Source organism: Canis lupus, chromosome 23, assembly GCF_011100685.1.
Source record: "Canis lupus familiaris isolate Mischka breed German Shepherd chromosome 23, alternate assembly UU_Cfam_GSD_1.0, whole genome shotgun sequence".
NCBI classification, from domain to species: Eukaryota; Metazoa; Chordata; class Mammalia; order Carnivora; family Canidae; genus Canis; species Canis lupus.
In genome coordinates this window covers 24,479,593-24,500,325 of record NC_049244.1, presented here as the reverse complement: position 1 = coordinate 24,500,325, position 20,733 = coordinate 24,479,593, and the positions used below count along the sequence as shown (strand labels likewise).

At 38.5% G+C, this 20,733-nt stretch overlaps 1 protein-coding gene and 1 long non-coding RNA gene across 5 annotated transcripts in view; one reads left to right on the top strand and one right to left on the bottom strand.

Annotated features, from left to right (window-relative positions):
• LOC111091981 overlaps positions 1 to 921 on the bottom strand; it is a 94,586-nt gene extending 93,665 nt beyond the window's left edge. For all 4 annotated transcript variants that reach the window (XR_005376718.1, XR_005376715.1, XR_005376716.1 and 1 more), the window contains exon 1: positions 755 to 921. This is a non-coding gene — a long non-coding RNA (uncharacterized LOC111091981). The remainder of the gene's footprint in view (positions 1 to 754) is intronic.
• A 1,759-nt stretch (positions 922 to 2,680) lies between these two features.
• Positions 2,681 to 20,733, top strand: part of KCNH8 (potassium voltage-gated channel subfamily H member 8) — a 366,249-nt gene continuing 348,196 nt past the window's right edge. The window contains exon 1 of the mRNA XM_038570738.1: positions 2,681 to 3,010. Coding sequence (XP_038426666.1) covers positions 2,935 to 3,010 — 76 coding nt within the window. The 5' untranslated portion in view covers positions 2,681 to 2,934. The remainder of the gene's footprint in view (positions 3,011 to 20,733) is intronic.

Here is a 20,733-nt window from a genome sequence, read left to right as displayed (position 1 = left end):
CTTGTGTCTTTTTTTTTTTTTTTTTTACACTTGTTTCTTAACATTTTCCGTATAAAGAATTACGGACTCGAGCCAAGATTTTGTACCCTTAAATCCCAAATTGTTATGGAAATATTTAGAATAGGTGAAATTAGGTTTTTAAATCAAATTTTGGAATACTGTCATAAGGCAATCTCCTTTGAAACTTGAAATACTAACAATCGACTTGGAGATTTTTAATACATGGATTTCTGTTCCTTCCCTTTGAATCTGGATTCTGTGCCTGCTTTAGTCCTGGCAGTTTCTGGACCAGGTAGTTAGAAACTGGTAGTTCCTAATTCCTGTCTCTTGGGATACTCAGGGAAGGCGTGGATTCCAAGACCAGAGTGGTGATGACGGTCTTGAAGACTTCTTGGTGGGGATGTAAGCACGTAAGAGGTGGTGAAAGCCATCTACTACCGACCAGTAGGATTCAGTATGATCCGAGGCTGGACTATGATTTTAGGGGAGAAATCTTGTCATGTCTAGTACAGTCCCTCACACACAGTAGGTACTGGAGAAACGACTAAGACAGTGAGTGATAAATGCTGAGCTTTCCCCCCCCCCCCCCCCCATAAAACCTAGGCTTTCTCTGGGGTTGCCTTTCTTAAGCCCCTCTCCTTTCTCGTTGCATGCGTTTGGCAACGAAGATCAAGGCCACGAGCCAACCGTTTTTACACACACAGACACCCAGCTCTACAGTGCACATTTTATGAACCCGAATGCTGGTTTACACCTGATGTTATTTCCTGCTGAACTTCAAGCCACTAGATGCGGGGCGTTTTTCCGGCTTTCACATCCACAGCAGCAGCCCGGGTTTTCTAGGACGCGGCGCGCCGCCCAAACAGAAGCAGGGGCTCCCTCTGGCCTCTTCCCCACTCTGCCCACGAGGGAGCCAACGGAGCCGCCCGCAGGAGTCTGGGCGCGCCGCGTGGGGGACACCGCCCCCGAGGGCTCCGTTTCCCCACCGCGCAGCCGGCTCGGGACGCGAGGCTGGGGGGGGGGCGCGCGGCTGGCGGGGCCCGGGGGGCGGGGACCCCCGACAAGGCCCGGCCTCGCGGTCGCCGCCCCGCGCCGCCCACGCCGGAGTCCCCGCCCCGGCCCGCGCCCCCGGGCCTCCGCAGGCCGCGCGCCGCAGCCGGATCTTCTTGAATTTCAACACAAAGGGAATCCTCGGCCGCAGGAAGTGCATCACCGAGGAAGAGGGACTGGGGGCGGGGTGCGGGGGAGGCTTCCACCCCGCCCCCCCCGCAGCCCCGGGCGGCCGTGACGACAGCCTCAGGGTCTCCCCTTCGCCCCAGGAGCCCGTCCCCTCCCCCCGCCCCGCTCCCCGCTCCCCGCTCCCCGCTCCGGCCGCGCGGGAGCTCGCAGGCGGCGGGGACGCGAGCTGCCCCTCGCCGAGGCTGCACACCTGTTCGCTCGCCCCCTCCCTCCCTCCCTTCCGGGTGCGCCGGCACCTGGCGGACGGCTGTTTTTCCGTCCCTGGGCTCCCAACTTTTCCCTCCACGTCTCCTTCCCTTGTGCGGGCGCCGCAGCTCCCAGCGCGGGGCCTCCTCCGCGCCAGGCGTGGGCCGGGCTTCCCTGGGCGGAGCGCCGGCAGCCCCGGGTCCCCGCGTGGCAAAGGGGACAAGGGCACCGAGAGCCCGCTTTCGTTTTCCGCGACACCTGCCGCTCCGGGGACTCGGCCAGGCTTTCCAGCCGGAGGCTCCAGCGTCGGAGGCAGCCTCGCCGTGGGGCGGGTGGGGGTTGTCGGGTGCTGGGGAGGAGGCGGCCTAGGCTGCTGGCTGTGGAAGCTGGTGGCTTGTCTTACGAGGCAACCTTGCTGCTTGCACTTAACAGTGCATTTTGCAAATCAATAAAAACAGAAAACTTTTCTAGGAATGTTTTATTTACATTTCATCCGAGAGTGAGAAACCGGTTATGCATCGTCCATTAAGAAACAACCCCCCCCCCCAAAAAAAAAACACACACACACAAAAAACCCCCAAAAAACCTCTTATTGTTTTCTTTTAGTTTAGAACGGCTTGGGAAGGCCACGGGCAATTTGGAGAGCGGGACCGAAATACCCGCTTTTGAACCCGGGAAGGAGAGGTGGAAAAACCCAGGAGCTTTGGACTAGTTTTCAGGCTGCAAGACCCGGGTCGCTGGGGAGGGGGCCGCGCGACTAACTCGGAGCTGCCCTGCTGCAGGCTCGGGCACTCGCCGCGGCAGGTGTGCCGGAAGGGGGCCACCTCCCCCCGCAGGCGCCCGGCTGCCTCGGTTCTCTCGGACACCACGGGGGAGGGGGGGGGCTGCCCCCTCCCAGGCTCCCGGGTACCTGCCCCAACCTGTCTCCTCCCCTTCTCCAGTACCACACCCACGGGACTCCGGTCTCCCCGGGAGAGGGACGGAGCGGGAACAAAGGGGTCTTTGTTCACTGGCTCCTGGGGGGTGGGAGTCGAGCTCGCGCGCGTTTCCCCGCGCCCCTTGGAAACCGGGAGGTTGGGCGCCACCCGGCCTCGCCCTGCAGCGAGCGCCGTCCTCCGCGCCCCCAGCGCCTGAGGTCAGGGCGCGGCGCCCCGGGCCACGGCGGGCTCTTCCCGGGCGGGGCGGGGGGTGCGAGGCCCGCGGAGGGGCGGTGGGGGGGCTTCGGCGGCTGGCGGAGGCGGAGGGGGCGGGAGAGGGAGCCTGCGCCGGGCTGCGCCTGGAGGTGCGGGGCGGGCTCGGAGCGCTCGCGGGGAGGCTCCAGCCGGAGCGGCGTTGGCTGGAGCGCGCTCCCTCTCCGCTTCCATCCTCCTCCCCCGGATGGGCCCCAGCGCCACGCCAGGTTGCCCTCCGCTGCCGTCAGCACGCTCCCCTGCTCCCTTCTTGGCGCTTTCCTCCCGAACCATCCTTCTGGACAAACTTTGATGGAGAATTTCACACCACGCTGGAAAAATGCCGGTTATGAAAGGATTACTGGCGCCCCAGAACACCTTCCTCGACACCATCGCCACCCGTTTTGACGGAACACGTAAGTCTTGCACTTCGACGAGTTGTGTGCTATTTTCCGAGAATGATTTTTCACGTATAAATTACTTTCTCTCCCACCTTCTTTTTTTGCACCGGCGGAGTGAAATTCTTTCCGTTTTTGCAAAGGCGTCTTTCCTTCCACCCATGGTTCGGTGTAGTGTTAACACTTTGGATTGGTGTAGTTGGTCCCCTTGACTTCCTGGGTTTGTGGGAGCCAGCAAGCAGCCTGAAGAAAGACCGACGCCCGTGTTCAGTGTGGGACCTGGATCGGGCACTTCTTTATGGGACTGTTTTTTTTTTTTTTTTTTTGAAAATTTTTGAAAAATTAACTTAACGAGGTGAGAGCGGGAATGTCCATGTTAGTGAATTTCCACCTTACCTTCCTAGAGTTTCAAGGCTGTCTCGATTACAGGGTGAGTTTGAAATGTTAGGCTTCCATGGAGCATCATTCCTTGAGGTCTTTCGGATAGGCATGGTTTCCCATAAGAGTTTGAGACACGCAAACTAGAATCAGGATTGCCAACTGTAAGCTTTCTGTAGAATTCTAAGCGTTATGAGTTTGTCAGAATCTTGATTCCTGCCTTTAAGCTAGAAGAGCGTACCTCTCAGTCCTGAGATTATCCTCACTCTAGGATATACTGTTGGGGAGGGATGAGCTGGGCATTATAAAGGCTGATCGTATGAGAAAGTTTCCACCAATTTTTTTTTTGAGGGTGAGTATTATTAGACGTTTAGCTTGTTTCAGCTATAGTTGAAAACAAGGATATAGTTAGTGTCCTGTGGACGTTTGGAGATGTTTGGAATCACCTGCAAGTTGTCCTCTTTCAGGACCACGGTCAGGTCCCCGTTCCTTCCCAGGCTTCCGGAGCTCTCTTTATTGAGCCTGTTGGTCTTCCCAACAGGCTTAGGACTCTGTACTCTGACCCCTAAAAATGCTCTTAGTTGGTTTCAATATGAATATCCTCACCTTCCTCCTAGCTTATGTTGCTTCTGTGTGTTATCTTTCCTTTTTCTGTCTCTTACACAAAACTCATAGGAACTCCTTTATTCTAAAGGCTCTTCTGTGGTTCAAGTATCATTGTTCTTTTACTATGATGGTGTATTTCATGGAACTGGCATGAGAGATCACCTCTAATTCTATTTCCACTCCAGTAGTCTATATACACATTCCCATTATGGTGAGAAGAAAGTCCTGGACTTTGTGCTTTAGGAATAGTTGGAAAAGTTTACATGGGAGGGAGACGAATAATTTACCTGATTTTGTTCATTTTTTATTTTTGATATCCACCCTACTCAGGGCAAAAGGTGTGGCTATTCTTACAGTGTTTTTAACTCTTGCTTTAGTCGTTCTCTTCCCTTTTATATTCTACATGTGTCAGACAGTATTGGTGAAGTGCAGCCCAATGTGTCTTCTTTGGATAATAAGAGAAAATACTGTAATAAAACTTATAGCCCCTGCCACTGCCATTACCTTCACCACCCGAACAGCATACAAAATCACCCTTGCTGTCTTTAACCATGTGTGAACGTGGGTACTATTAATTGTTACCTTAGGAGCTGATTAGTTTGGTTTGTCTGTTTCTTCTTGAAGTTGCAAATTTAAGCCCCAAAGACTCTCAACATGGATCCCAAAAGCATTTATTAAAAAACGAGGTTACTGGTAAATGGTAGTTGCTTATCTCATTGTCATTTAAAGTTGAATGGAGTGCATAGTGTAGTGAGTGAGTCATCCCAGCATAGCCCTGAGAATTACTGCAGCAATATATTTAGATATCAGTTATAATGAGAGGGGCTTTAGACCATCAGTACGAGATACCTTTGCCTCTTTCTGTCACTCTAACATTTGATGACTGGAGCGCATGTAGATGGGTGTACTAGTGAATAGCTCCTTTTTAAAAAGCTAAACATTAATGTTAATTAAAATGGATTAGAAATTTTAAATTCTTATTTGGGAAGACCATCATTACCTACCAGCATTTAGAAAACAAAACCAAAATCCAAAACCAAAACCTAAACCTAAAACTTTTGGAGAACATGCTTGGTCTGTGCTTGGTTGGGACTTGGGGGATTCCTGTAGGGAACCACTTTGTATGAAATCAGTGAAACAAATTTCAAAATGAGGAGTAACATGAAGGTTTACTTTGGCAGGACTTTTTTCTTTTTACATCTAATGAATACCCTTCATCCCAACAAACCCCACTCCAGGGAAAAAGATTGTATTTTTCTCATTTACTTCTCTTTTGAATTGTAGGATGACTTGAATAATCTGAAATTTAAAAGAATACTTTAAACACATTTTTAGCCTCAAATTTTGCTGTATCTAGAATCATGGGCATACCATTTCCCTGGCTAAGTATTTTATCTTATTGTGCTATCTTTTCTGTATTGACAAAATTTTAAGTATACTTCATTCCCTGAAACTCTTCCTATGATCATCCTTCTTTCTCTTGATTTTTTACAGTATTAATTCCTTGTGCAAGACAAAACTATTTGCAAGTTTTAAATTCACCAAACTTCCACCTACCTAAATAAAAATTCTACAGAAAGTGAATGATGTTATTATACTCAAAAAGTAATATGTTTACTTGGTACATTGGATTATTTGTTAGGTACACTTTATAGTCATCTTAGTTTCTTATTTTATTTTATATTGTGTAATCCTGATGAAAAAAAAATGAAGAGAAAAAACAGTAATCCTGGCAAACCACCTTGTTAACTTAACCACCATGCAGTATTATTATTAGCCTTACTGACTTAATATTGTAACGGAAAATAATAAAACCTAAAACATTTAAAGTTTCTCCCAGGAAAAAAGTAAGTATACAATAATAAAAGCTCATAACATAATCTTATTAATTTATTAGTTGAAACATTATCACAGGGCAACATAAAAGAAGTTAATAATATATTTTATCACCTGGTGACACCTTATTATTTATATAATAGTTATTTCTTCCTTTTGATATTTAAGTGAGCTCTTTGTCAAGATTGAAAGACAATTGTGGACCATTAATTGGAAAAATATTTTTCTCATATCCAATATAATTTTTAAAAACTATTGGAAAATATGAATCTTTTTATGGTAAAACTACCCTAAAATACATGTACTTTTGAATTATGTTCTCCTGGTTTGTGTTTAATTGAAGTGCAGTGAGACTGAGAAAAACTAAGAACCTTGCTAACATTAACTACGTATACACTATTTAGGACAAAAAAGTAATGCCAATGAATTTTTTTGACTCATTACATGTACCCACACTTCTCACTGGAAACACTCTAAAACAGACAGACAGACACACACACACACACACACACACATACTAAGTTTTAACAGCATAACCTGGATCTAATTCGTTTTTCCTACGTGGTTTTTCTTTAAATATATTTGATGTATTTAAAAAAAATCTTCTATGAGTGGACTTCTTGCATTAAGCACATGAATATTAATCTTGCAAAGAGAAAGTATAGTAGAGAAGACATAAGTACATATGTTAAAAATAGTTTTTAGTACAGATATTTGTCATGGAGTACCTTTTGAGCAAAACACATTTTTTTTTTTTTTGAGGATATAAAACTTTCAGAAGCAAGTGTCCATTTTCAAACATACATAATGGTACGTTTTCATAGCTGTAAATTTGCCTACATATTCTAGTCATATCAAAATTTGGCCAGAATACTTCTCCTTTGGGGTTAGTGAAACAAGATTTAAACTTTAAAGGAAGTTTGTAGCCCAGTGACTCTATCAAGGACATTCTAGTCAAAGTATTCAGGATAACAATAGTTTAGAAACTCATTCATATTTGCATGTACTTTATGTACTTCTGTATAGCCTGTTTAAAATGATCCAAGGAAATTTGTTAAAATTGAAATACTTCCTTTACAGAGGTAACTGCAATGGTTTTTCTTTTCATATTTCCTTTCTTCTTTTTTTCCATTTTTCCTTTTATGCTTTCATCACGGAACATAGAGCTCTTAACTTTATAATCATAGAAAGAAGGGTAATGAATCCAATGCTGCAGGAAGGTGGAAGAATAAGGTAGGACAGTGGAGATCTTCCTAAGTCTTTGCTGGGTTGTAGTTTGGAGAATACCAGCAAAGGCATTTAGCCAATAAAAAAGAATGAGCTCCATTATGTACGAGTCTGTCTATAAAAGGCTATTACATGAAAACATTCAAGGAAATAGCTAGAATTCTAGAGATATCTCTCCCCAAACAGAAGTTTATAAAGACTCTTAAAAATTTTTTTCTGTGCTACTTGTAGTCTCTTTTATTCTTATTCTTTATGTTTAAAGAGATAGTTCTTTATTAGTTTTCTTTTCCTGTGTAGTAAATTGTCACAAACTTAGTGGCTTAATAATTCACATTTTCTGTAGGCCAGACATCTAGGCAAGGATCAGGTGGGTCTTCTGCTCAGGGTCTCACAAGGCTGCAAACAAGTCCTCAGCTGGGCCTATGGTCTTTGCAGAGGCTTGAGGCTCTCCTCTAAGGTCATGTCGTTGTTAGCAGAATTTAATTCCTTTCGGTTTTATGATTGAGGTCTCTGTTGTCTTGCTAACTATCAGCCAGGGACTTTTCTCAGCAACCAGCAGCTGCACTCAGGTTGATGCCACATGTCCTCTCCTATAGGGCCTCTTACAACCATGCAGTTTGCTTCTTCTAGAGCAGCAGGAAAGTCTCTCTTTTAAGAATTTGCCTAAGTCAGGCTTACCTAGGATAATCTCCATTTTGATTAACTCACAGTCAACTGATGATGGATCTTAATCACATCTAAAATCATCTGTTCTGCTCACACTCAAGAGAAAGGGATGAGACAACGTGTATATACAAGGAGTTGGGAATTGTGAGGGCCATTTTGAAACTGTCTACTACAGATGCTATCCACCATTGTATTATCATACAAAATCCAATGTTCTGACATTTGTTCTAAAAAGTAGATTTATTAAGTGAACTCTGTAGTTCTATATGCATGAAACCCTGTGGAGTTTACATCTGGAATCTTAGTGAATTCCAGCCTACTAGAGGAAGGGTTTTGCTCACTATCTGGCGGTGGCACAGGAGTAAAACTAGTCTAGTTCATTTTAGTCAGCTGTCCTGTCATACTCTTCATTCTCTGATCTAGAAGTGATGTGGGAAATTTTGGATTATTTTAGGATATTAATCCAGTCCCTTAACAGGGGGTTCCCTCTCTATGGATAAGAAATGGGACCTGTTAGTCTGTGTACCTGGTTCTCTTAACCTGTACTGGATGGAGAAACAATCTAAGAATGTGGCATCTGCAAAGAATTATAGCCAAAGCAGGGCACTGCACTCTAAGGGGTCTGGGGTATTTCTCCCTTACTAATTAACCAGGCCTATTTCTGGGCAAACTAAGTGAACTACTTTGAAAAAATATGTTTTCCATGTCTTTCTCATGCCCCTAGCCATGTCTCAGATTTAAGACTCTATGCACTCTTGCATTGAAGTTGGCTTATGTTCAACTAAATAATGTTCTTTATTTAAATTTATTCTAGATTTACTGAAAATTAGAAAGAAAAAAGAGAGAGGGAAAAGGAGAGAGAGGAGAGAAGAAAGAAGGGCGAGGAGGGAATTATTTATTCTCATGCTTTGATTTTGTAGATGAATTCTTTACTCTGCAAAGGATTTACCACAGCAGTTCTCATAACTTCCATGCAATGAACAAAGCATTTGATTATAAGAATTGGATTTATGTCTTTATCAGACATACATTTCTTTTGATGAGTGAAATACACAAATAATAAGAAAATTTTTATGATATAGTCTTTAAAATATCATATAATTTTGATCTGACATCATTATATAGAGGAAAATTGATAGCCAATATGTTAAAAATGGAAGTTATGCTCATTATATATTTTTCTTAGGCTCTGGCTTTTAGTATCACCCCAGACCAAAGGCCATGGCATGAACCTCTTCTGGCATGAGAAACACATTGAAGGTCCTGAGTTACCCATTTCTGGGATATCCTAGATCTAACATATTTCTAGAATGATACAGTCATTCTGATGAAATCTTTACTTTAGTCTCAATGATCAATCATTTCTTCAACAATATTTAAGCAACACTGACTATATACACAGCCATTATGCTAGGATCTTTGGAGTAAACCAGGCTTGTCCTCCTCTCAAAGAAGATGATAAATGTATGCAAAAGGTATTGTAGGATAGGTTGGAAATGGATAAGAATATTCAGGAGATATAGGCAAAGGACTGTGCACATCTGGATGAAAAAGGAATAATTTCTGTGGGTGAATGATCTGGCAGGGTTTTATATAAAGAATGGCATCTGGGGAGGAATTATTGGCTCATATATGATAAGAACAAAGACAATATTCTGTTTGCTAATTTGTGTAGCAGGGTCATTGAAGCTAAAAAGGGGGAGGGGTGTCTTTGAGTATCTTAGAGGATGTGGATGGCAAAAGGTAGAGGCAAGAGGAGAATGGAAAGTAAATTAGGCCAGACATGGGATGTCTCTAAGTCAGAGTACTTTGTCTTCGTAAGCCATTGAAAGTGATAGATTCATATCTTGGTACAATAGTACGGTGCCATCTATGCCTGGTGTAAAAACTCTCAACCTTTCCATATTCCACAGTCTGATGCATAATGCAGGAGAAACATCCACCTTGAAACCTAAGAAGTTTCTTCTTACTATCTCTTCTAAAAATGCTTTTACACTTTGACAAGGGTCCCAGAGAATTCAGTGGATTGATGGGTTCTTCATGTTTTTACAAATGTCTGCTTTGCCCAGGGAGCTTAACTTTTATCTCTTGGGAAAGAGAGAGATTGATTTCTCACCACATAGCTGAGTACTCTTCTCCTCCAGGGTTGTGTTATACTATAAAATTGTGCCTGTGGAGAAGAAAAAGAATTGAGGGTGTGCTAGCATTCAGTCCTAGTGAAGTCAATTGGAGAAGTGCCAACAGTAAAAGGTACAGAATTGCAACCGCTGCAGAGATAGTAGAGTTCAATCTGACAGTGTATATTTGCTGAGATAGTCTAAATACTAAGTTTTAAATCCATTTTGGTTTAGTAGAGCCCACAAACAAAAAAGATGAGACTTCAGCTTTACCTATGACATAGTTCATATTTAGCAACTGGAGCAGTTGAAGAGCTTTCTCAGTAATTTAAACAGTCAAATACGGTTCTTGGCTTATGCATTCCCTGGAAGATATATTTTGGTTTTCCTTCACAGCTGTTAATGCAGCTATCTATCTCCCTTAAACCTTTCAAAACTCACATGTCCCCAAATGAACTAATAATCTTTCCTGGCCTATCAAACCTATTTGTCTTCTTATGTTTTCTGGCTCCGTTATTGGCATCACCGCCCATCCATTTCTCCAAGCTAGAAATCTGAGTTGCCCTCAACTGTCCACACATCTAATTGGTTACCAAGTCTTTGAGATTTTCCTTTAGAAATGCCCTAATCTGGCTCCTTACCTCCTTCTCATTGCTTCTTCTTTAGTTTGGATCCTCTGTTCTTTTATCTACACAGTTGTAACATTACTCTAACTGGATTTCTCTGGCGATAGGCCCATATCCTGCTTACTCCCTACCCTTCAGCCTACACTGTCCCCAGAGTGACTTCCAATAAAAGCACTATGATTTAATCATTTAACCCTCCTATTTAAAGCCATCTATCAGCTCCTTGCTACCTCTTGGAGACTGTCCAAAGTCCTTAGTGTCAAATGACCCCAAGATGATGCTGCAGAATCTTTTCAAACCTTTGTCTCCCAGGCTGCAGACCTACTCACCCTGAATCCCCTGTTCATTGATGTCTTTGTGCCTTGGCCAGTCACTTGAAGAGCAAGATCCATTTTCTTCAAGACCCATCCTGGGGTTACCTTGTATCTAAGCTCTTTCTATGAGGCTTCAAGTTGAATTAAGTGGCATTTGTTCCCTGCTTCCACATTACCTGGCCTGCTTCTCACAGGTGTTCTGATTCTATGCTTTCATATTCCAGCACTCCATTCCTTCAAGTTTTGACTTTATTCTTTTGTCTTTATTCTTTTGTATCCCCTTGCTCAGGCTTACCTTTGGAACAAAGTTATGGCTCAGTAAATGATTCTTGGTGTAAAAGAATTGCAAACTCCTTGAAGGCTAGAGTTGCGGAGTAATTAATTGCCTTTATTTCCCTTTGGTGCTAACTGATTTTCCTTATATTCAGTATTATGTTGTTTAACTTTAGTTTTGAAACATAATTCTAGACTAGCTTCTAGCCTCTCATTTTCACATGGTTCAAGTGCTAATTTTCTTTATTAAAGTTTAATGATAGTAGTGACTACCATGTTGGGCAGGTCTACATACACTCTGTATACTATGCTGGTGCTTTATTTGTTCCTGCCACAACCCAACAGCCCAGCAAGGGGGAAGGCAGCCCCCCTTTTTGTTACAGATGACAAAACTCAAGCTCAGCATTTTTCCGTGTTATCACACTAGCCTGTGATTTTTCTACTATAGCCTGTGATTTTTCTACTATATCACACTGCCTTTAAAATGTGTTTTTTTTTTATAGCAAGTATAAACAAACTAGGGCAATCTGTGGTATCATTTCTAGTTTCTAATTCTTGCCAAAAGGCATTTCTGCTTTAAAGTTTTTAGCCCCTTCTAGTCTATGTGCTGTTTTTTTCTTTCCCTTTTGATATATTATGGTTTAAGTACTTGTCACTTAAAGAATGTTTTTAGATTGGTATTTAAGACTCATATCTGGAACTACTTAACGCATTCACTGTACAGAGCAGTTTTGCTCATCAAAGAAAATCTACTGTCCATTTTTTAAAAAAAATAAAGAAATCCTTTTTCTTTGAGATTTTGGTGCTTAGAATTTGCTGATTTTAGAACTTGTGATTCTTTTATTGTCAGGCTAATCTCTCTATAGAAGATATTCTAATTCTCATATCTATTATAGTGACATCATTTTGTGTTTTTACCTTGTTAGTGTCTTACAGAAGAAATTCTTCTACCTATTTTGAGTCTCCTTTTATTGGGAGAAATATATTCTCCAGTGTCAGGTACTGTTGACATCTTTTAACAGAGATCATTTACCTTTTCTCCACCTTGAATTTACAGGAAGAAATACAAGTACCTAGCTCTCCAACTTGCAAGTATAATCTAAACTCATTTCTTTTCTTTTTTTTTTTTTTTTTTTTTTTTTTTTGTTCTCTTCTGTCTTTTAGATAGGCTTCCTTATTGTACCTGTCTGTCCAAATGAGTTTCTCATTCTAGTCATTGAACTAGAAGGAACCGAGACCAGGGCACTTACCAATCTTTCCATGTTCTGTTTGATTTTCTAGAAAAAAGGATCCACATAAGAAGTTCACAGGTTATCAAAATAGCAAACACCCAGTTTGACAAGTAGAGTTGTCCTTAATTGTGGTGTTCTAGTTATTTCTTCAATGAAAAGAATAATGAAGTTAAAAGTGGGTGTATTTTTGACCTTCACACCTATGATTCCATAAATGGTGAAAAGAATGCATGTCTTGTCATTGCAGCTTTTGTATTGTATTAATGTGGTACATCTTTGGTTAAGTTATAGTTCCATCATCTGAAAATAAGCTTGCTACCCTCTCTCAAACAGTATGTGGATTCAGGTTTTAAGATACAGAAGTAATAATCACTGAGGGCTCTTGTCCATCTGTATAGTGCTCTATATCTTATAGTGTATTTTTGGTTCAAACAAACCAAAAGTTATAAAATTATTTGAAAGATAGTAATAATAGTATTAATATTAATGTTTGCATAACATTTCAGCATATTCATTTTTTATCCCTTTACTTAAATTACTTTTCAATTTAAGATTAAAAATGGCTTCCTATTATAATTTTGAATGTACCTTTGTTTTCTGTAAGTGAAGTTCAACATTTAATTAAAGTCTACTTCAGTTTCCTTTCCGGGGCATTATTTGTCCATATTCATTGCCCTTTATTGATTGGATTACTAGTATTCTCTTTTTGACACCTGTGAGTTTTTTACATAGTAACAAAATGAATATTTTATAAGTGATGTGAATTGTATACGTTTTTGTTTCCAATTTTGGTTGGTCTTTTGATTTTTACATAGATGAATTAATCAGTTTTCCTTATTGTGTTTTTTATGTCATACTTAGAGAGATATTTTCTATATTAAACTTGTTTTTAAGATATATCCTATGTGCTTTACCATAGTTTCATTTTATATATTCAAATTTGTTCTCCTCCATTCTAAGTTCTGCAATTTAATCTATTGAATATATATGATGTAGGGATCAAAATTTATTCTTTCTAGATGCCTATCCATTTTCCTAACGTGATTGTTTAGTAATTCATCTGTACTATGCTTATTTCTATGCATATTTTCTATGTCTAGTTTATTATGTTATTTTCTGCACTCCTATATGTATATTTATAATATTTTATCATTCTATATGTAATTTTTCTATCTTATGACTTTCTTTTTTTATCTTTTTTTTAATCTTATGACTTTCAATCCTACTATATTCATCTCTTTCTTTATATTAGTGTCATAGTTTTAATTATAGGAATTTTACAATATGTTAAGGATTTTATTTCACTATTTTTTTCCAGAAAAGTTTTAGTTGGCTAATCATACTTACTTGAAGTCCCTATGAATTTAAGAACCAGATTATCTAGCTAAAAACAATCTTGTTGGTATTTTTAATGGAATCTGTATGAAACATGACATTTTTATGATGTTGAAAATTTATATCTAAGAACTTGTTATGTGTTTCTATCATTTATATCTTTTTAGGGGGTTCTCAGTAAAGTTCTTGCACATTTCTTGTTTCTTTTGTTCCTAGTTATTTAATCTTTGTCGTTTCTATGTGGAGTCTTTTGTTCCACCATTTTGTTTTTCTAATTTAGTTATGTTTGTTTATTTGAAGGCTATTGATTCCTATGTGTTATTATTTTTTTAACCAGCCAGCTTGCTGAGTTTTTACTATCCCTTGCAATAATTTTTCAGCTAGTTTCTTGGGGTTTTCAACTAAGAAATAATACTATCTTCAACTAATAAAAATTTTTCTTGTTTCCAGCTTTTGTAACTCTTACATATTGTCCCCTTAATTTTTTTCTGTTATCGAATTGACTTTTGGTTAGTATTATAAACATTATAAATACTATTAAAAAATGGTAATGGTGGGGAGCCCGGGTGGCTCAGTGGTTTAGCGCTGCGTTCGGCCCAGGGCATGATCCTGGAGTCCCCGGATCGAGTCCCACATCAGGCTCCCTACATGGAGCCTTGGCCTGTGTCTCTGCCATTCTCTCTCTCTGTCGCTCATGAATAAATAAATAAAATATTAAAATAAATAAATAAATAAAAATGGTAATGGTAAAGAAAATCCTTCTTATTCCTGACTTTCAATGGAAATTATTTTAATGTCTTTCTAGTAAGCATTTTTCTGGCTTTAGTTTGAGGGATAGATATTTTCTTATATATTTCCACTTTATTAAGAGACTTTGTTATATGTTCCTATTTCATCGAGCAATTTTATAAATTGGCTTTTCATCATCTGTCTAAGCAATTCTAGGTTTCTTATTGAATCAATTAATATAATAAATTCAATTGAACTATCCTTGCATTCTTTTAATAAAAGTTACTTGGTCATGTTACTGGGTTTTACTTGTTAATGTTTAATTAGAATTTTTACACTGGAAACACACACACACACAAACCCACAAACATACATGCATATGTATGCACGTGTTTATAATACTGACATTAATTTTCTCTTTTTGTATATGTATTACTGAATTTTGGTGGAGTACCCACACATCCATATTTCTGCCTATTAATGTAGTCCCATTTAGTTTAGCACTTGCACCAAATTTTTCATTTTTAATGTAGTATCATTATTAATCATTGCATTAAAATAAGTCAAAATGGGTTGGTAGATCTCCAGTTGGTACTTAAAGGTTTTGACTATAGTCTTGTCTAATGTCTCAGGAATCTGTGTAGGGAAGATAGGTTTTATTTTAATGTGTATTTAAGTCTGAAAAACTCCAACAATGCATATCTTTTATGCCAATGCTTTCCAGATACAAAATATTTAATAATAATCTGTATATACAGATTATATATGTATATAAACACACACACACACACACACACACACATCCTTTCCTAGGACAACATGTGCATTGTATACTAACCAGCAGCACCAAGGCCTGTGAAATGCATGGAGTTACCAGAGCCCAGGTTAGTGAAGTCAGTAGGAAGCACAGGAAATTATCATTTAGGTATACAATGAAATTTAAGTAGAATGTAGCTATTTTTGGTATTTTTAAAAGTTTTTTGCAGTGAAACTTTTCTGCCATCAGTGACCTCACAAAAATGAAAGATGTGTTTAATGAAATATTGAGTTCCCATTTCTTTTTTTTTTTAAAGATTTTATTTATTTATTCAAGAGAGACAGAGAGAGAGAGGCAGAGACATAGACAGAGGGAGAAGCAGAGGGAGTGGGAGAAGCAGACCCCCACTGAGCAGGGAGGGAGCCCTATGCAGGCTTGATCCCAGGACCAGGACTCGGGGATCATGACCTGAGTTGAAGGCAAATGCTCAACTGACTGAGCCACCCAGGCACCCCCATCAGAGTTTTTGATGGAAAAGGAGTTAATTTTAATAATGCTTGAGTTTTGTATCTAATTTATGGATGTAAGTAAAGCTTTTCAAAGTTTATTCTATAGAAGGTGAACATACATTATTATAAATGTCATTGTAAATTCAGTGAAGTGGATCATTAACAATAAAGTTACTCAGTGGTGACAAGAGAAATGTAAATTTTAGTATAGCATAATATCACAGTAAACACAGTGTTTATTGAACTTAAAAAATGTATGAAGCAGAAATGTGCTTGGATTTGGTGGTGGTGTACATTTGATTCATTTTTGTGTCAAAAAACAATGATAATTTATCAATTACTAAGAAGCTATAGTGGTCAAAATTGCCAAATATTTTTATATATGAGAAATTAGTTATAGTAGTTACACTACATGATATATATTGTTAAATGCAGAAAAATATTTGTCATGTCAGTGCATGGTTTACTTTTTTACTGGCTCCATCATTTAGAATCTTAAAATATATGAGTCTTTGGTGGAATCTTTCAGGTTTTCTACATAGAACATCATGTCATCTGCTTGTAGTGGAAGTTTGACTTCTTCCTTGCCAATTTGGATGCCTTTTATATCTTTTGGTTGTCTAATTGCTGAAGCTAAGACTTCCAGTGCTGTGTTAAATAGTAATGGTGAGAATAGACATACCTGTCTTATTCCTGACTATAGGGGAAAGGCTCTCAGTTGTTCACCATGAAGGATAATATTAGCTGTGGGTCTTTCATATATGTTGATGTATGTTCCATCTATCCCTATTTTGGTGACGATTTTTTTTACCAAGAATGGATGCTATATTTTGTCAAATTCTTTTCTGCAACTGTTTAGTGGATCACATGATTCTTATCCTTTCTTTTATTAATGTGGTGTGAATATTGAGTCACCCCTGCAGCCCAAGAATAAATCCCACTTGATCATGGTGAAGAACTCCTTTAATGTACTGTTGGATTCAATTTGCTAGTATCTTGTTGAGAATTTTTCCATCCATGTTCATCAGGGATATTTGCCTGTAATTCTCCTTTTTAGTGAGGTCTTTGGTTTTGGAAGCAAGGTAATGCTGGCATCATAGAATGAGTTCAGAAGTTTTCTTTCCTTTTTTTTTTTTTTTTGGAACAGTTTGAGAAGAATAGGTATTAACTCTTATTTAAATGTCTGATAGAATTTCCCTGGGAAGCCATCTGGCCCAGAGCTTTTGTTGGTTGGGTTGATTACTGATTCAATTTCTTTGCTTGTTATGGGTCTGTTCCAATTTTCTGTGTCTTCCTGTTTCAGTTTTGGTCATTTGTGAATTTCGAGGAATTTGTCCATTTCTTCCAGATTGCCCAATTTGCTGGCATATAGTTTTTGATAGTATTCTTTCATAATGGTTTCTATTTCTGTGGTGTTGGTATGATCTTTACTCTTTCATTCATGATTTTATCTATTTGAGTCCTTTTTTCTTTTTTATAAGTCTCCTAGGGGCTTATCAATTTTATTAATTCTTTCGAAGAACCCACTCTTAGTTTTATTGATCTGTTCTACTTTTTTATTTGTTTGTTTCTATATCATTTATGTCTGCTCTAATATTTATTGTTTCCTTTCTTCTATTGGCTTTAGGCTTTCTTTGCTGTTCCTTTTTTAGCTCTTTTGGGTGTAAGGCATATTTAAGACTCCACCAAAAAATGACTAGAGCTGATACATAAACTTGGCAAAGACACAAAATATAAAACCAACATGCAGAAATCTTTGCATTTCTATACACCAATAATGGAGCAGCAGAAAAAAACAATCAAGGAATTGATCCTATTTGCAACTGTACCAAAACAATAAAAATACCTAGGAATAAACACAACTAAAGAGGCAAAAGGTCTATTCTCTGAAAAGTATAGAACACTTATGAAAGACATCGAAGAGGACACAAAGAAATGGAAAGGCATTCCATACTCATGGATTGGAAGGACAAACATTGTTAAATGTCTATCCTATCCAAAGAAATCTACATGTTTAATGCAACCTCTATCAAAATACTACCAGCATTTTTCACAGAGCTAGAACAAATAATCCTAAAATTTGTATGGAACCACAAAAGACCCCAAATACCCAAAGCATTCCTGAAAAAGAAATACAGAATTGGAGGCATCACAATTCCGGATTTCAGGCAACATTACAAAGCTGTAGTCATCAAGACAGTATGGTACTGGCACAAAAACGGACATATAGATCAATGGAACAGAATAGAAAACCCAGAAATGAACCCACAACTACAAGGTCAACTAATTTTTGACAAAGCAGGAAAGGATATACAATGGTGAAAAGACAATCTCTTTAACAAATGATGTTGGAAAAACTGGACAGCAACATGCAGAAGAATTAAACCAGAACACATTCTTACACCATCCACAAAAATAAATTCAAAACGGGTGAAAGACCTAAATCTGAGACAGGAAACCATCAAAATCCTAGAGGATAACACAGGCAGAAACCTTTTTGACCTTGGCTGTAGCAGCTTCGTATTAGACACATCATTGGAGACAAGGGAAACAAAAGCAAAAATGAATTGTTGAGGATTCATCAAGATAAATGAATTCATGAAGATAAATGATATCTGCACAGTGTAGGAAACAACCAACAAAACTAAAAGGCAGCCCACAGAATGAGAAGGATATTTGCAAATGATGTGTCTGATAAAGGGTTAGTATCCAAAATGTATAAAGAATTTACCAACCTTGACACCCAAAAAACAAAAAATTCAGTTAAGGAATGGGCAGAAGACCTTTATAGACACTTTTCCAAAGAAGACATCCAGATGGCTAACAGACATATGAACAGATGCTCAACATTACTCACAAATACAAATCAAAACCACAACAAGATACGGTCTTATACCTGTCAGAATGGCTAAAATTAACAACATAAGAAACCACAGTTGGGGAGGTTGCAGAGAAAGAGGAACCCTCTTAAACTGCTGGTGGAAATGGAGGCTGGTACAACCACTCTGGAGAACAATGTGGAGGTTCCTCAAAAAGTTAAAAAATAGAACTACCCTATGATCCAGCAACTGCAAGTTTTTACCCAAATACGGATTAGTAGGTTTTTACCCAAATGCGAATTAGAAGGGGTACATTCACCCAAATGTTTATAGCAATATTATCAACAATAGCCAAACTACGGAGAGAGACAAATGTCTATCTACTAATAAATGGATAAAGCAGTATATATATATATATATATATATATATATATATATATATATATATATATACACATATGCATATACACACACACACACAATGGAATACTATTCAGTCATTAAAAAGAATGAAATCTTGCCATTTGCAGTGACTTGGATGGAGCTAGAGTGTACTATGTTAGACTTGGTAAGTCAGTCACAGAAAGACATACCATATGACTTTACTCATATATAGAATTTAAGAAAGAAAACAGATGAACATATGGGAAGGGGGAAAAGAAAAAAAGGGGAGAGGGAAACAATCCAAAAGAGACTCTTAATAGAGAGAGAACAAACTGAAGGTTTGGATGGAGGAAGGCATGTGGGGGATGGGCTAGATTAGTGATCGTAATAAAGAGGGCACTTGTTCTGATGAGCTCTGGGAATTGTATGTAAGTGATGAATCACTGAATTCTATTCTGGAACACAATATTGCATTGTATGTTAACAACTAAAATTTAAATAAAAGTTACGACAAAGACAAAACAAATTAAAAAATAAAATATCTGAGTCTTTGAATTCATGCTTTGTAAATAATCTGTGTCCACAAAAGTTATTAGTCCTTTCTAAGTGAGATTTTATTATTTCTTTTCATTTTGTTTGAAACATTTGAAAATATTTAATCAGGGAGACTGGCTCAGTCGGTTTAGCATTTGCCTTTGGCTCAGGTCATGATGTTAGGGTCCTGGGATCTGAGCTGCAAAGGGCCCTCTGCTCAGTGAGGAGTCTGTTTCTCCTGCTCCCTCTGCACTCCCCACCCCCTTTATTCTCTCTCATCTCTCAAATGAATAAATAAAATCTTAAAAAAAAAAGAAAATATTTAATCAAAGTACTTAATAAACAGCATACACAAAACTTCATTTTAGTGTATAGCAACTATTGTAAACAAATCAAAAACAGAAATACATTGAAATGTATCTCTAGATAAGCAAAGGGAAAAAACAATAACTCAAGCTATCCACTAGATTAATATTTGAAATTCTTTAATTTTCCTTTGGAATATTTCAACTTGACTCTTTTGATGCAGGTTCTATTTTTAATTGGACATATTTATGTTCAGACTGAAACTGAATGCAGTCGAAAAGAACTATGATTTTGCAGCACCAATATTTGGCAAAACCCCAAAAATAATCATGAAGACACCTTTTATTTATTGATTTATTTAAGTAAGTTCCATGCCCACCAAGAGTCTTGAACTCACTTCTCTGAAACCAAGAGTCTCATGCTTAATGGATTGAGTCAGCTTGGTGCCCCATAAAACACCTTTTATAACATATTTTTGTATTATAGAAATATTTTTTGAAGATATTTATTCTGAGTAAGGCAAAATGAGAGCCTATGAAGTTTTTAGACTGAGATATTTACATCTTTAAATATAGAAGATAGAATTGAGATATTCTCAATGAGGCAAAATTTTGAGGAAAAATGGAATCAAGAATATCATCCATTTAGCAAAATTTGCATGTGCCTACGAGGTATTTCAGCAACTACAGACTCTTTTTTCAATTATAATTTTTTATGGTCTATAGTGAAGAGTTAATTGAAGATGTCCGCAATTTCAAATTTATTAACCAGAAAATACACCATTGAGGAAAATTACAGGCAATTTTATGAAAAAAAAAAAAAAGGTAATAGTACTATATATAGAGAAAAAGAACTAGTCTTTAAAACAGTAACAGCAACTTAGTGAAGGAGACAGATATGACTAAGTGCAAGACTTAACTATGTGAAAATATAATGAAAAGATCATTGTGCTTAGATTATTATGTTACTTTCTGGTAATATAAAAATATAGATATTATGTTCTAGAAATACTGTGTTTCAAAATAGCTTTGGAAAAAAGAAATTTTATACATTCATTAATATAACTAAATCAGTCGAATATAAAAAAAATGAT